Genomic DNA, 12,146 nt, shown 5'->3' with positions numbered 1-12,146 from the left:
ACAAATTGGACTCAAGTATTGTATGGGTCAGTAGTGGTACACCCTGTGAGGGAAGTAATGGATTGTACTTCTAATATCTTTCATACCGTCTTAGGCCAGTCATTTAAAACAGCATTATTGTCTTTGTAAAGTTGCTATTTGCGAGACAGGTCTGCTTGCAAGTGACAAGTGCTTACTTTGGGAAGTTATGAAGAAATAAAAAAAATAATAATATTGTTTTTTACCTGTAGCAGCTGCTCTGATGTTGGCTGCACATCAGCCTCTTTCTTCATTACTCCAAAGCTTCCTTTGAGGCTTGTGGTGTTGACCTGCTGCTGCAGTAGAGGCATCAGGTAGCGCAGGGTTAAAAGCACCCCCAGGATGAGATGACTGAGATGTTCCTCATCGACTGGAACCACCAAACCTAAAGGTGACCAACAGTAGGTAATCAAAGTTATTGCATGTGGACTTTCAAACTTGCCCAGAGACACTGTTGACTGTACAGGTATGTAAGGAAAAGCATATGCTTGCACATCCTACCCAGCAGTACATTAAGAACCCATGTGTAAAAGTAACTGGTGCGCCTTGAGTGTTGGCACACACTAACGGCAGAGCTGGCAGCTGTCCGTCTGATGGTGGGGGAGCTGGACTTCAGGTTGGCAACAAATGATTTCAAGAGGACCTGAGATGACACCATTTATTTGCGAGTGAAAAGATGATCATTTATGTTCAATCAGATATAAAGTCCTGTGTATGCTTGAAAAGCTGCAGCATAGAAAAAAAATGAAAGAACACCAAACAAATACACACAACACCAAAGACGGAAAAAAATACTTAAAAGTCAACCATCAGGCTTATGAGAAGACACCTTGATGTCACCATCATTAGCAAAGTGTCCCAAGGCTGCCATGATCTTAGGCATGGCTGAAGCCAGGGTCTCTTGCACAGTCTCCTCCTGCCGCTTCGTAATTCTGGTGAGGCACGGCAAAAGGTTGACCAAATAGGGTCTGCATTTCAAAAGGAAATGAATTAGAAGTCATTAAAAGGTTAGCGTTTCTTCTAGCCTAATTCACGGCTAACTCCTATTATGAGTCAATTCTTTAATTACTGTCCTACGTAATAGTGTGTCTACCTGCATTTCTGAGGCCTTATGAGGTGAGCAAGCTCAGCAAACCTCCACAAAGCTGCTCTCAAACTCCGAGAGGCACCATTCTACAGTAAGACACATTATGTTCATCCATCATCACCACCACCACAACAACAATCAGACAAAATAACTTACATTACAAATATTTTAAGTTTGTGACAACAAATCTATCAAATAAAATGTATTAGCTAAAATGGTAAAAAGAAAATTACCTTTTTAATTTCCTTATACAGCTCCAGCTGCAGTCGAGGCAGATTAGAGTCCATCAGTGCCTATGGATGTGCAACACATTCTTTTCAGTCCCCAAAACTCCTGGATCCATCACAGTGTAAAATGACATGTTACATTAGGGGCCTACTGTAAACCTCACAAGATTATGTAGCATGAAGACAAAATGCAATTGAGGTTGAAGCTTGCAAAAGGGTAAACAATTCAAACTAGAATTTCATGTATCACGACAGACATATTCTAGATTTTTTTATACTTTCCGAAATGTGTAAAACAATTGCATCAATTTTTTTAAACCCCTTGACAAATATAATACGTTCACAAAACTTGAAGTACGATATACAGGAAGTCCTCGATTTACGAACGAGTTCCGTTCCTACGCTGGCGACGTAACAAGATTTTCCGCATAAGTCGGATTTCACCGTTAAAAGTCGAAATTTACGGCGAAATACTTCTGTTACGGGTATTGTCCCACGTTATTGTGACAGCAAGCTCAGTGTGTGTGGGCGTGTGCGTCGATGTGTGAGTGAGACGGGACTGCGACGGAGGAAGGAGTGCGCGCCGGTGCGAGTGTGTACAGTAGCAAGTGTAGCGACGGCGACCGGGGAAGAGTAGCGATTAGCGGAGGACCCGTTGACGTTGAACGTGCAGAGGAGCTAATAAAGCCATTAAAGCAGCAAATCGGTGCTTCGTGCCTTTATTGTTGCCGCCACCCAGCTCCGCTGTGCAACGAGAGAAGGGAGTTAAGCCCTGCGTCTCCTGACCACGGTCAGGTGACCGTAGCAGGAAAGGTTAACACTTCGTATAAAGAAACTAAAATACATTAAAATAATAAGATGCTGTACTTACCATTACTGCTGAGAGTGTGAAAAAAGGAGGGCGAAAAAGGAAAAGATACTCCCGCCGCACAAACACAGACAAGCACTATACACTTGCTAAGCAGAAACGCTATGGTGCTGGGACAAAATGGCGGACGAGGCACTTGCGTCGTAAAGTCGAAACGTCGTAGGTCGAGTGTGTCGTAACTCGAGGACTTCCTGTACCATGTTTTGCCCATGTTAATATTGCTTGTACTGTTATTACTGCACAGAATGGAGCGATATTTTTCAGCTGGTCACAACAGCACATGATCTGGTCGTACCCTTGTGTGTGTGTATGTATATATATATATATATATATATATATATATATATATATATATATGTATATATATATAGAGAGAGAGAGAGTGAGAGAGAGAGAGAGAGAGAGAGAGAGAGAGAGAGAGAGAGAGAGAGAGAGAGAGAGAGAGAGAGAGAGAGAGAGAGAGAGAGAGAGAAAAAACATCACAAGAAACATTGGAGAATTTGTATTTGAAATTCATGGCTAAACAATAATGAGCTGTTAACAAAATGCCTATCTGATCAAAACTAGTCCTACATGATGAAACTGGAATGCTAATCACCCACCAAAACTTCAGGCCAAATGCAACGTTTTATTGTAAAATTTCTGTATGAACTCTAGTTTAAACAACAACACATTTAAGTAAATAAAAAATAACTGGACATGAAATTCACCTTTTAAATAACTGTAGTAGTATTATTAGGATTACCCTGTTGTGGCTAGTGACGTCAGTAAGTTTGAGAAATTCCAATGACATTATTTCAGACCTCTCGCCAAAGATACGTCTGGAACGCAGGAATGCGTGGACGATTTTAATTCATATTTTACATGATCACCATAGAGCCAATAATGCATCCCAAATACTAGAAAAAGTTGGTGTGGCAAAATATGTCCCCTTTAAAACATGCACTTGCAAAAGTGCAACCACATGACATTTTTACTTGCGCACACCGAAAAAAAGGATCACTTATGCAACCATTTTGGTTGCAGTCTCGAGCCATGTTTTATATTTATTTTCTGATGTAGTTGGATGTAAATGACAATTGACTGATACCACTAACTTAATGTGTTTTAGTATGGATGGGGAAGAATTGTTTTTTCTCTCACTTTGATTATTTTGTTCAGGCACTCATCGGCTACCATTCGGACATCTGATTCACTATCGTCACTGCAGAGCAGGAACATTTCCATGGCGATGCCAAGCAATTTCTGGAACTCTGGAGAAGTTCTACTCCAATCGGAAAAAGAGTGAGGAAAATGTTACTTTACACAGATGCAAACACACAACGCCACTTCAGTTGGCATCACTCCTACAAGTATGCACACCTACTGTACATAAAACACTCCCCCAATTCCAATGAAGTTAGGGAATTGGTTAAAACGCAAATAAAAACATAATGATTTGCAAATGCTTTTCCACCTATATTCAATTGAATACACTACAACAGAGGTAAACAAATTTTTGTCACGGGCCACATTGTTCGTACCGTTTCCCTCAGAGGGCCGTTATGACGGTGAAGCCATATAAATGTTTCATCACCTGATCATTGCCAGGATTCACACTGCCCGTTAGCCACCTCGCCAATGGCCAATTGAAACAGGATGTAGCGAAGTGGATATTGCCCACGTTCACCATGCTGGTGAATCAAAATTGCCTGCGTCAAAACTCTAAAGGCCTTCCGGATAAAAGTTAAAGTGAGAATGATTTGTGAAGAGTGTTAATGGTTTAGATTTAGCCCACTTCGTAAAATGCTTCAATCCACCGTTCAGCTGCTGCTGGCTAAGCCGTCATGCTCACAGGTTTTCCCAGCTGCGGGGAGCGGCACATTGAGGAAGACAAGACCCGATGCCTCCAAACTGAAGCGTGCATATTTATTACAGCGACGTACGTTTGAAGTGTCGATGGCCAATGTGTCCTGCAATTCACATGAGTTCTCGCAGCTGGCGAGTTGCCTTCTTCATTAATGCACGAGCCGCTAATCCCACTATAATTTATATCATCACCTTTCCTTTTTAACAATACTCAATAAGCGTTTGGGAACTGAAAACACTAATTGTTGGACCGTTGTAGGAGCAATTCTTTTACATTTTTGCTTAATGTACAACTTCAGTTGCTCAACAGTTGGGGACCTCTGTTCTCATATTTTGCACTTCATAAATGTGGCACACATTTTCAATAGGAGACAGATCTGGACTGCTGGCAGACCAGTCTAGTACAGGGGTGGGCAAACTACGGCCCGTGGGCCACATCCGGCCGGTTGATCATTTCAATCCGGCCAGCCAAAGATTGGTACAGAATTGCCCAGATCATATCAAAATCATGACTGCATTCATTTGACCTTGTCCTGTAATGCCGAGACACCAGACTTAGATCCACTGGAAAAAAAAGGTGATCAACAAAACAACACTGTTCCCATTAAAAGTAAATCTAAGTATTAACACTACAATGCCTTTTTTGTTTCTTTTGTTTATTTTTTATATGTAAGCATCTGGTCCTGGCTTGGCCCACCCATCAGATTTTAAGTCAATGTGGCCCCCTAAGCCAAAAAGGATGCCCACCCCTCGTCGAGTACTCACAGTCTTGTACTATGGCATCAAATTCAAAATGAGTGAATATTTGCTAAAAAAACAACAACAAAATTGTTTATCAGTTTGAACTTTATCTTGTTTGTTGATATTCGCTTGAATATAGGTTAAAAAGGATTTGCAAATCCCTGCATTCAATTTATTTACTTTTTACACGTCAATAGCGAGACCTACCTGAGAGACTGTGCCACTATGTTTTCACATATTGTTAAGCAGTGTGTAACTCTGTCTTTCTTCGTTGTAGCCTGCTCCTTTTTCCTGTGACAGGAGAATGGAAGAATGTTATAAAATCAGGTAAAAAATATACAGTAAACTCATCAAACATATACGTGTCATGCTATCTCTAATTTTACATCACAACAATTATCCATCCATCCATTTTCCTCTAGTTATCTGAGGTCAGGTCGCAGGGGCAGCACCTTAAGCAGGGAAGCCCATACTTCCCACTCCCCAGCCACTTCGTCCAGCTCTACCAGGGGGGATCTTGAGGCGTTCCCAGTCCAGCCGAGAGTTGTAGTCTCTCCAGCGTGTCCTGGATCGTCCCCAGGGCCTCCTACCAGTGGGACGTGCCCAGAACACCTCACCAGGGAGGCATCCTAACCAATTGCCCGTGCCACCTCACCTGGCTCCTCTCAATGCAGAGGAGCAGCGACTCGATTCTGAGCCCCTCCCGGATGACCGAGCTTCTCACCCTCTCTCTCAGGGAGAGCCCGGACACCCTGCGGAGGAAACTCATTTCAGCCGCTAGTATCCGCGATCTTGTGACCATAGGTAAGGGTACGAACGAGAAAGACCGGTAAATCGAGAGCTTTTCCTTTTGGCTTAGCTCCTTCTTCACCACGACGGACCTGATTCAGAGTCCGCATCTCTGCGCCAATCTCTCACTCCACTCGTCCCTCATTTGTGAACAAGACCCCGAAATACTTGAACTCATTCACTTGGGTCAGGATCTCCTCCCTGACCCGGCCAGAGAGGGCACTCCACCCATTTCCAACTGAGGACCATGGCCTCAGATTACGAGGTTGCAACAATTAATTGTACATACTGTATTTTCACGACCATAAGGCACACTAAAAAGTCTTAAATGTTCTCCAAAATGGACGGGGCGCTTTATAATGCGGCGCGCCTTGTGTGTGCACAGAGTTCCAAAATCTGTAAATGTTGTTGTGTGACTTTAATGAGCGCTCCGCTTGACTGACTGGAAGCATTTCCTGGCGACACGCTTCTTATATAGAGGAAGGCGGACGTGACTGAGGACAGCATGCGGACGTAAAGGGGGAAGGGTGCGCAAGACAGAGGACGCTAAAGACATGCCCCCAGTAGGTATATAGTTCCGGTATGTGCATCGGTTTGGCTAAGGACCAACGAAAATGGCACCTACGAAGAGATGCGCTCACAAAGCACGTAAAGCTATTAGTTACGCAGAGGAACATGGGAATCGAGCAGCCGCGAGAGAATTCAAGATCAACGAATCCATGGTTCGCAAGTGGAGGAAGCAGGAAAACGAGCTTCGCCAAGTCAAGAAGACGAAGCTGAGTTTCCGCAGAAACAAACTGCAGTCAAGCCAGCCTCCAATCGTAAAGTAGCAGTCAAGCCAGCCGCCCCTAATTTTGTTCATACTAGGCATTACGGTAATAAGTCGCCAACTCGCGGCGAAAGCCACCTTCAAAATAAAAGCCTCCCAAGAATACAGACGTCAATGCTCTTCGGTTAAGGAATGCAACCATCCATCCATCCATTTTCTGAGCCGCTTCTCCTCACTAGGGTCGCGGGCGTGCTGGAGCCTATCCCAGCTGTCATCGGGCAGGAGGCGGGGTACACCCTGAACTGGTTGCCAGCCAATCGCAGGGCACATACAAACAAACAACCATTCACATTCACACCTACGGGCAATTTACAGTCTCCAATTAATGCATGTTTTTGGGATGTGGGAGGAAACCGGAGTGCCCGGAGAAAACCCACGCAGGCACGCCAGCAAGGTTAATTTGAATCTTGAGATGGATTAAAAAAGGTAGTTTATTTGATATCTTATGAAAACAAAATGGTAACTGAATGGTAACTGGACTGCACTTATATAGCGCTTTATCTACACCAATCACAGTTGTCCAAAGCGCTTTAAAAAGCCTTACATTTACACACACATTCATAAAGCAATGGGGAACTGCTGCCATGCAAGGCACTGCCAGGCCCACTGGGAGCAAATAAGGGCAGTCCATTTACCATTTATTTTTCCTTGAATTTCCTTGAAATTCTGTCCATAAAAGTTATGAACAGAATCAGTGACAAAGGGCAGCCTTGGCGGAGTCCAACCCTCACCGGGAACGAGTCTGACTTACTGCCGGATATGCAGACCAAACTCTGACTCCGGTGGTACAGGGACTGAACAGCCCGTTATTTTCCACCAAAATGTGCTAATAAATTCTTTACAAATCAGACTCTTATAGGTGAGGTATACCTATGATGAAAATTACAGGCATCTCTCATCTTTTTAAGTGGGAGAACTTGCACAACTGGTGGATGACCAACTACATTTTTTGTCCCACTGTACATACACTTTAAAGAAATTGGATTTAATGTGACAGACAAACACAAAGTGGCACAAAATTGTGTAGTGGAAGGAAAAAGTGGAAGGTTTTCAAAAATAAACAATGGTAAAAAATAAACAGATAAAACATTCTGAAAAGCATGCCATGCCAAAGTGTGAAGCGGCACCTGAGTAAATGCTTTTGTAGAAGTACCTTTCACTGTAACTACAGCCGGAAAACTTGTGCAATGTCTCTACCAGATTTGAACATACCAAGAGAGACTTTTTTGCCCATTCTTTGCGAAATAGTTCAGACCTTTTTGATGGTGAGTGTCTGTGATCATCAATTTTTAAGTCCTGCCACAGATTTTCAATGGGATTTAGGTCTGGACTTTGACTGGGCTATTCGGTTCTTAATATACTTTCGTCCAAACCATTCCATTGTAACTCTGCTGTATGTTTCGAGTCGTTGTACTGCTGGATAGCGAACCTCCACCCCAGTCAAAACTCAAGTCATTTTCCACCACAAATCGCCTCTTGCATGCAGGCCAAAAACTTTAATTCTGCCCTCATCTGTCCAGAATACGTTATACCACGTTTGCGGTCCTCAATATGGCTTTTGACCAACTATAAACAGGACCGTTCTTCTCAGAATCAGAATCATCTTTATTTGCAAAGTATGTCCAAAAAACACACGAGGAATTTGTCATGTCTTACAACTGTTCCATAAAAGGTCAAATTTGTTGAGGGAACAACAAATGGTTGTACTGTGGAATGAGTTACCATGGGCCTCTCGGATGCTTCTCTGAGCAACGAACGCTCTCTTCGTTGGGCCTGTCAGTTTAGGACGACAGATATTTCTTGGTAGGTTTGCAGTTATGCAATACTCTTGCCACGTTCAGATGATGCTTAGGATATGTTTTATATCAAAATCTTGCCTTAAACATCTCCAGTAACTTTTTCAGTTCCTTTTGCTTCGGGTTTGTTCACATATGTTCTCTAACAAACATTTGAGGTCTTCACAGAACACCTGCATTTATACAGTCATTATACTGTATTACACAATGCTTCCTTAGGTGACTTTTCCAGAAGCCAATTGGTTGCACATGATTTTATTTACTGGTGGTGGACTAAAGGTTATTCTGTGTTGGTCTATCACATGAAATCCCAATAAAATAGATTTAAATCCCTGGTTTTAACGTGACAAAAATTAGGAAAAGTTCAAGGAGTATACATACTTTTTGCAAGGTACTGTACAGCCAATAACTCCATAGTGAGCACATTCAGTCAACTCCTTACCCAAACAAACAAATGGGATAGTTGCTACTAAGATTTAAAAAAAAAAAACTTAATTTATGGTGTGCAGCAAATGTAACAGCAAAATTTCTACTCGTCTCTAAAATAGGTGTAATAAATTAGATTAATTCCACAACTGCATGGGTGCATAGCAGGGTAAGATCTGTCAACAAACGCAACATAACAGAATTGTGTACCGGTAAATTAGAGCGACTGCAATTTCCATGTCCATAGCTCGCGCATGAGCTAAGCTACTTGTCTAGCTTGGTTGTTAGCTTGCTTAGCCATCAAGGTTGGCTATATATATATATATATGTATATATTTTTTTTAATATCACTTACTGTCTCTGAACAATCTCCTCGGCGGTCGGTGGTCCCTGCTGCTGCTGCTGGAATGACTTAAGCGACTCAAAGGCCTTCATTAGTTTCTCCATGGTGGCCATTTTTCTAATACACGGGAAGAAATCTGGCCTGGCTTGCTAATATTTACAATTGTCAGCTAACTAGCTATCAAGTTAGCACTCGGAGAGCAAGCGGAGCGTAGTACAGCACCGTGCTACAACTACCGCAGTACCCCCTGCTCTCAACGCTCTAGTCCAAGATGTCTATTACCTCATCCCAATAATGTAGGTTACTAACGAAAATGTTCGTTGAAGGGCCATATTTGATGCAGCTATGCGTACCAGGAGCACTCAGACCAGGAAGTGGCAAATATGACAGCTTGTTAGCAATAGGATGAAAGTAGACACAACGGCCAATCAGATTGCGGTTGTGTGGCCTTGAACCAATCATAAATAGCATTTTTTAAAATTTAGTCGTTATCCTGCAGTCACAGGAACTCAGTCATTCTGAATTGGTGAGCACTAGTACAGTAGTGCTGTATTAGTTTCACATCCATAAATGTCATATGTTTACACCTTTTCATTCCCTCAGTGTTGGATCCAAAAAGCAATAAACTACAATGGATTTGGCCCTGTTTCCCCACAAAGATTTATTTGAATTATAAACCAATTCTTCTCATTGACAGCACTGTACGTTAGTATTCACCGTGTCATCACCAAATGGTCACGTGGTGTGTTGTTTGGCAAAAAGACTTCAATTAATGGCCAAACATCAGTCAACAGATTATTCACACTTATTTTCTTTAATTTATTACTGTGTTGTGTTGCATTATCAGCTGTGTAGACAGATTAGATAAAAATGATCATGAGAGCTTTTAATGCATACATAAGTAACCTGAAACTCAACAAAAGCTTCGGTGCAGCAAGTAGAACCTACTGATAATGACCGTGTTTGCTTTCGGCACTTTAGTGAATATGACACAATGTAATATTAATATTAGATGTGTTGTTCCTATTTAATCTATATTTTTCCTATAAGGCATAAAAGCAATGATGAAAGATTCTCACATTAGCTAATAACTTGTATCTAACTCTTAAAATAGCTACTTGAGGCCTGCGTTACTTTTGGTGATCATTTTACCTTTTATAGTAGGCCTACGATCATATACAAATTACAAATGGGATATGGACCCAAGGCTTTGACCGAATATGCAAATGTACATTTACGTATCGAGACACTTCACTGTCTGAACATTTTCCACTCAACAACTGAATGATATACAATTGTATGCGTGAAGAGACTAGTGGGCTTTCGTTCAATCTTTTGAGTAGGCCTATATTGAAGGTTGTTGATCCAATACAACGATTTGGGACCTATTTGACCGTAACTGCATATTTAATGCTAAACCTGGATGCCACTGTTGTACAGTTTTGCTGCATTTCTTTGCTTGGCATCAGCTGGCACAAACTTGATATAAAAGGTCATGAAAACTAGGTGATGATGCGCTTTTCTCAGCAGCTATTAGGAAGCGTTCGGTGTTTCTGCCAATCTATTTCATGCGCACGATTACGTCACACTCCTCTTCGGCAAACACTCCTATACAGACTAGAGCACTGATTCTCAAATTGTGGAACGAGTACTACTAGTGGGATGCAAAAGAATCACTGAAATAAAAGTTGAAACTGTGCATAATGTTACACTGGCTTAATCTAGTTTTAATCCAGCACAGCACATTTGTTAACTACAGCTCATTTGTATTTAACCTTTAAGTATGATACATTTGCATTGAATCTTTTAGAGGTATGGTTTTATTTTCCCATATTTAAGCGTAGTATTCAAAATGAACTGCACATAATGTTACAATGGCTTATGCCCGGATCTGACTACAAGACAAATGTGGTCTTTCATGATGGTACTACGTTAGCCTCCTGCCATCATCTTGGTATCTCGGTAAGCCACTAGCCACACTACACGACATTTACAACCCCAATTCCAATTAAGTTGGGACGTTGTGTTAAACATAAATAAAAACAGAGTACAATTTGCAAACCATGTTAAACCTATATTTAATTGAATACACTACAAAGACAAGCTATTTAATGTTCAAACTGATAAAATTGATTGTTTTTAGCAAAAATCATTAACTTGTAATTTTATGGGTGCAACACGTTCCAAAAAAGCTGGGACAGGTGGCAAAAAAGACTGAGAACATTGAGGAATGCTCATCAAACACCTGTTTGCAACATCCCACAGGTGAACAGGCTAATTGGGAACAGGTGGGTGCCATGATTGGGTAGAAAAAGAGCTTCCCTGAATTGCTCAGTCATTCACAACCAAAGAGACCCCAGACTGTTGAACAGCTGAAGCTGTACATCAAGCAAGAATGGGAAAGAATTTCACCTACAAAGCTTCAACAATTAGTGTCCTCGGTTCCCAAACATGTATTGAATGTTGTTAAAAGGTGATGTAACACAGTGGTAAACATGACCCAGTCCCAGCTTTTTTGGAATGTGTTGCAGCCATAAAATTCTAAGTTAATGATTATTTGCTAAAAACAAAGTTTATCAGTTTGAGTATTAAATGTCTCGTCTTTGTAGTGTATTCAATTAAATATAGGTCAAACATGATTTGCAAATCATTGTATTCTGTTTTTATTTATGTTTAACACAACGTCCCAACTTCATTGGAATTGGGGTTGTATTACGATACCACTGTATCATGTCTCTTACGATTACTGGGCTTTAGCTTGTCAAATCAAACACGGCGCGGAAGGGGGACCAGAAAACGTGTCAACGCGACCAGATACACACTTTACCATGGCGCCGAAACAACAATGGATCGCGCCAATGTATTATCGTGTGTTGGAAAAAAGAACAAAAAGATGAAAAACACGGTGTCGTCACCGGTGCTCGTGAGTGGGCTGTCCATTCAAGAAGAGCTTGAGGTATGTTCACATACTTTTAATATGGCACGGCTTACAAATGGGCAACAAAAGCTTATGTAGCCTAGCAAGCGTTTGAACATAAACATGTCGGCGTTCTGTCCAATCATGCTCTAACGCTTCAGTCAACATTGGTTCTTGTGCGGGAATAATTGTTGACAACGGCGAGCAAGGGAGGCGAAGAGCAATTGCTATCCTATTGGTCGACGTCAAGGTGCGCT

At 41.6% G+C, this 12,146-nt stretch overlaps 1 protein-coding gene across 14 annotated transcripts in view; it reads right to left on the bottom strand.

The window, feature by feature from the left end:
* htt (huntingtin) overlaps positions 1 to 9,341 on the bottom strand; it is a 64,941-nt gene extending 55,600 nt beyond the window's left edge. For 13 of the 14 annotated variants that reach the window (XM_061678398.1, XM_061678403.1, XM_061678408.1 and 10 more), the window contains exons 1-8: positions 8,985 to 9,341; positions 4,997 to 5,080; positions 3,344 to 3,464; positions 1,339 to 1,398; positions 1,112 to 1,191; positions 848 to 986; positions 520 to 661; positions 225 to 403 (exon numbers count right to left, since the gene is read on the bottom strand). In XM_061678398.1, the coding sequence (XP_061534382.1) occupies positions 225 to 403; positions 520 to 661; positions 848 to 986; positions 1,112 to 1,191; positions 1,339 to 1,398; positions 3,344 to 3,464; positions 4,997 to 5,080; positions 8,985 to 9,085 (906 nt within the window). In that variant the 5' untranslated portion in view covers positions 9,086 to 9,341. Of the gene's footprint in view, positions 1 to 224; positions 404 to 519; positions 662 to 847; positions 987 to 1,111; positions 1,192 to 1,338; positions 1,439 to 3,343; positions 3,465 to 4,996; positions 5,081 to 8,984 lie in introns of those variants that run through there. The other variant, XM_061678411.1, reaches the window with a different exon arrangement.
* Positions 9,342 to 12,146: the final 2,805 nt, after the last annotated feature.

This window comes from Phycodurus eques, chromosome 6 (genome assembly GCF_024500275.1).
Source record: "Phycodurus eques isolate BA_2022a chromosome 6, UOR_Pequ_1.1, whole genome shotgun sequence".
Lineage (NCBI taxonomy): Eukaryota > Metazoa > Chordata > Actinopteri > Syngnathiformes > Syngnathidae > Phycodurus > Phycodurus eques.
This window is presented reverse-complemented; position numbering and strand designations above follow the sequence as displayed.